The 4,740-nt window shown below is 43.8% G+C and overlaps 1 protein-coding gene across 1 annotated transcript in view; it reads left to right on the top strand.

Moving 5' to 3' along the window:
- CD81 (CD81 molecule) overlaps positions 1–4,476 on the top strand; it is a 42,572-nt gene extending 38,096 nt beyond the window's left edge. The window contains exons 7-8 of the mRNA XM_018561347.1: positions 2,125–2,208; positions 4,394–4,476. Coding sequence (XP_018416849.1) covers positions 2,125–2,208; positions 4,394–4,456 — 147 coding nt within the window. The 3' untranslated portion in view covers positions 4,457–4,476. The remainder of the gene's footprint in view (positions 1–2,124; positions 2,209–4,393) is intronic.
- The last annotated feature ends 264 nt before the right edge of the window (positions 4,477–4,740 follow it).

Genomic DNA, 4,740 nt, shown 5'->3' with positions numbered 1-4,740 from the left:
AGGGAGCGCTGACAGGTGTGACACACCACAGGTGTGATCAGAGCCGCCTCCCTGAGCAGAGGAGCGGCAGGTATGTTCTCGCCGCCGCCGGCTACCTTGCACGCCGAGTCGAGTATACAGTGAGAGGAGAGCTGCACTCGCAGCCCTTCCTCTCAGCTGTCACAGGAGTTCTAGCACAGTTCTGTGCTAGAACTCCTGTATTGGAGGTGACAGGTTCAATAAAGAGAACCTGTCACCTCCAAATGCTATCACACAGGGGCTTGTTAGCTAGCTCCTGTGTGATAGCAATAAAGTAGCTCCTTGTTAGCTAGCTCCTGTGTGATAGCAATAAAGTTAAGTGAAAAAAATTAAATACAAATTGATAAAAAATTATAAAATAAATAAACATTTATGAAAAAAAGTAAAAAAACTAATAATTAAAATGATAAAAAGTAAAAGATAGTAAGATCAAAAAAATAAAGAAATTAACAAATAATTAGAAAAAAATAGTTCTGTGTTGCTAGGGTGCAGGTGGCTCCTTGTTGCCTAGCATCCTGTGGTACTAGGGTGCAGGTGGCTCCTTGTCGCCTAGCGTCCTGTGTTGCTAGAATGCAGGTGGCTCGAGCTGCCTAGCATCCTATCAATAGGGCACCTTTGTGTTGTATGCATGTAAACGCTGCAGAAATGTTGCATGCATACAAAGCACTTTTACACAGGTTCTCGCTGCCAGCTTCTGCCAGTACTAATGGCCATATTTTCATACATAAATAAAACTGACCAAAGCAGAGCACTGCACATAGTAATCATTACGATGTTTACCTTTTTTCTGTCCTACTCTAATAAATGACATTCTGAATCATATTGTTTTCTATGGTCTACAACTCTGCAGTAGTATGTACACAAGCCTGTTTATTTATAAGTTGCTCACTCACTCTTTGGTAAATGCCTTTATTAAAGGTGATTTGTCTGAGCATTTGCAGAGATGTCATTAAACATGGGAATAAAACACCTGTGCCATATGTTGTCCTCGTAGCGCCAACACCTTTACAGTACACCTGTCGTGAGATAAATATGGAGGCCACCATTATTAACTGTGTAACCTAAAATGCTGGTTGCTTTACAAAGCAGAGAGAGACAGGTCGGGTGCCAAAGGAACCCTAAATTGCTGGTAAACTGGCTCTGTCTGACTTTAGTACTTCTGAGGTAAAGGTGCAGAGTAAGGCAACAGCAAAAGGTTTCCCAGCACACTCACCAGCCAGCATGCAAAAAAAAACCTGTCTAACCGCTAAGGTTAAAAACAGAGGTTTTAGATACACGTCTTCTGCAGAATATGTGAAAGCCGCACTGCCTCGTCAAGGCTCCTCTGTGTGGTGCAGTCCTAACTCTAACCTATGAGAGTCTCCATCTTGGAGCACATGTAGCAAAAGATAAAATTGGGTGCAGGTTCACCAGGAGGCAGCCGAACCTCCTTAAAGGCACAGGGACACACAAGGGATCCCGCACATCACAACGCCAGTGTATCACTGCACCAAATCAGTCAAGCAAAACAAATGGCAAACGCAGTCATCAACTTGTAACCAGCTTTACAGCAAGGTACACATTGAAGGGCTTTAAACAATACAACAGCTGGTTATAAGTTGATGAGTGCGTTTGCCATTTGTTTTGCTTGACTGATTAGGTGCAGAATAAGGACACAGCAAATTAAGTCAGAGAAAATAAAGCATCAATATGACAACCAGGCAACTAGCATTTTCAGGAGATTACAGTAGGAGCATCTTACTTTTCCTGTATTTCTCTTACGACAGATGTCCTTTAGGCCAGAGTCCTTGTTTTAGATTGTTTCCACAACCTTCAGGTTGTATAAGTAGAGACGGCAACACCAAAGTCACCCTTGGACACCGAAAACAGCCCCTCGTACCACAGACAACATATAAACAGGCCACCTTTTGCTTCAAAGGCGCTCAGCACCTCTAGGGTAAAAAGGCCAAAACGTTTATCCATTGTTGCCAATTCATAAAATATACTGTTTTTTATCAGAGCAAACACTTCCTTGGGGGATTGGTTTGCTGATCTGTCTTTTAGTGGCTTGGTGTGGAATAAAGTGCTTTACATTTTTCCCTTTTCTATTTCCTTCTTGTGTTTTAGAATTGTCATGATAGAATCGATGAACTGTTTCAGTCTAAGCTGCACTTGGTCGGTATTGCAGCTGCGGTGGTGGCTGTCATCATGGTAAGATCAACAACTTTCTTCTCTAAATTAGAATCTTCTCAGCGTTCAGAGAAATCTAATTAAACTTGTTTTAATATTTCAATAAAAACGAATGTCTCAATTAGTATTCACTGCAATTATATGGGAAAGCCACACATTGCATCAAGGCACTTGTGTATAGTGTGTTCCCTACTATAATGTAAAGGAGAACCCAAAATAGGATATATAGCAATGATTACCTTGAGACAAAGACCGCCTTGTTGTTACCCCCAATCCACTTTTGCAGCCAAATTGTGATAACAATTTGATTTGATTTTTGTGGAAATACACGTTAAAGCAAACTTGTCATCAGCAACGCCTCTACTTCTCTTTATCACCACACCCCCGCTGCCAGGGTGTGAAAATCTCAATACTTTTGGGGATGGGGAAGTTAACCGTTTTATGGTGATGACATAACCAAACCTCTGTCGAGTACAAGGTTAAAAATATCACACCACTGCTCATGTTTGCACAAAGTTATTGATAATTTTCTGAATTTAACAGGCTTCAAAATATAAAACGCAAAATGTAATCTGTGTAAAAGTTTTGGCACCTTGTCTATTAGGCCTCATTCACGCGAGAAACGGCCGGTACGTACAGCTCCGTGCTGCGTGCATGGCTGTATCGGTTAGCTCCCGGGAAGGACAGGTGCTGCGTGTGATTAGTACGCAGCCCCCGTCCTTCTCTATGGGACTACTTGGCCGTACACTGCCCTACGTCCACCCGCCCTGCGCGTCCGTGTGGGTGCGGGGTGTCCCGGCTCGGACGCAGACAGGATCCATCCTGTCGGCGTACGAGTACAGACACCCGCACCCACACGGACGCGCAGGGCGGGTGGACGTAGGGCAGTGTACGGCCAAGTAGTCCCATAGAGAAGGACGGGGGCTGCGTACTAATCACACACAGAGCCAGTCCTTCTCGGGATCTGCCCGATACAGCCGCGCACGTAGCCGTTTCTCGTGTGAATAACGACTCACCTAAACCTCGTTCTGGCTGGCTCCCAGACCGGACTCTGCAGACTGGTCTAGCAGCCAGGCAGGACTGAGGTTCAGGTGAGTATATCTTTTTATCTTACACCCTAGAAAACAAGCATTTTACCCTTGCAGTGCAGCGATAGCCCCACTGCAAGGGTTACGTTTTCTTCTGCCCGCATTTTTTTAATATTTCCCCCACATGTTTCTTACAGCCAGCTAACATTCCTTCTATTCTAGTGTTAGGTTTTGTTTCCACCTTGGCAAACATTTTGTAGTTCCTGAAATATTTTAGATAGTAAGCTGTTGGATATCTTCTTACAGCCTGCTATGCTTTGTCAAAGAAAACTATCTTTATTTCGACACCGTAATCCAGGGGCTTTAGAGAAGCCCATGGTTGTTGAATGTAAACATATTCAGAGCTTTCAATGGTCTGACATTTTATTAGGCTGTGTTATTGTCTTCACCTGACATGAACTAAAGCTTAAAGTGACATAAAACTCTCGCTTGCCCGCTCGGCATTTGTCTTCCGAGCACGCCACTAACCCGCCGAAAATCGTACAATTTTCGGTCGGGTTTTCCAGCGTGCTCGGAAGACAAAAGACGTGCGACCGTACAGTAGAAGCGGTCGCACGCCTTCCATACACCTGCCGATTATCGTACGATAATCGGCAGGTGTATGGTCACCTTAACAGCAGAACCTGACTATAATGTCACCTGCACGTCGTAGTAAAGTGTCCAAAGAAACGTCTGTTTTATTGATGCATATTGTCACTCATCGGTGTAGCATGTAACTGTCTCCCACAATGGAGTTCTGGGTTTCTGACCAGCAGTTTACCAGGCCAGACTACTGTCACATGGTGGGGGTAGGTGGGAAGGTCTGTGTTGGTTCTGACCAGCCTGCCTTTATTGTATTTGACTTTGGCAGGCAGCCAGTGTAACGGGCAATCAATCAGTTGGTAAAAGGAGCAGCAGCTAAGTGTAAGCAGCTGGGGTGGGGGGGTTAAGTGAATCTGTTACTTTGCCCAAAATGAATAAAACACAGGTAAACTTTAAAAAGAGAACCTTCCACCTGCAAGTGTCCCTCGCTGTGTCTTCTCTAATACATGATATATATCAATTGTTTATATATGCTGAAGATTGTATTGCCTATTTGTTTGCCTCTCATGAAATCATTTTATTTCCATTCTTTTTAGATCATTGAGATGATCTTCAGTATGGTTCTTTGCTGTGGAATTCGGATCTACTCGGTGTACTAAGGAATGTGCTCCCTCCATTGTGTAAATATTTTTTTCATCACTATTCATGTATTTTTATTAACACTTGTTACCTGCTCTGATGGAGCTTGTGCTGAGGTTTACAGACTCAGAACAAACACTAAAGTTTGCTTCTGTCCACCCGGAAATTGCAGCAACAAGGCACTCCTGAGGTTTTGACCCTGTAGAATGTACTTGCTTTGTTTGTGGGACTCTCACTCCTAGCACTGCCTTTGTGTGACAATATGTCACCCTGTCACTGCCACATAAAAGGGTCCTGAGGAGTT

The sequence above is a fragment of the Nanorana parkeri genome, unplaced genomic scaffold (genome assembly GCF_000935625.1).
Source record: "Nanorana parkeri isolate BGI_ZX_2015 unplaced genomic scaffold, ASM93562v1 scaffold518, whole genome shotgun sequence".
In the NCBI taxonomy this organism is placed as follows: domain Eukaryota; kingdom Metazoa; phylum Chordata; class Amphibia; order Anura; family Dicroglossidae; genus Nanorana; species Nanorana parkeri.
This window is presented reverse-complemented; position numbering and strand designations above follow the sequence as displayed.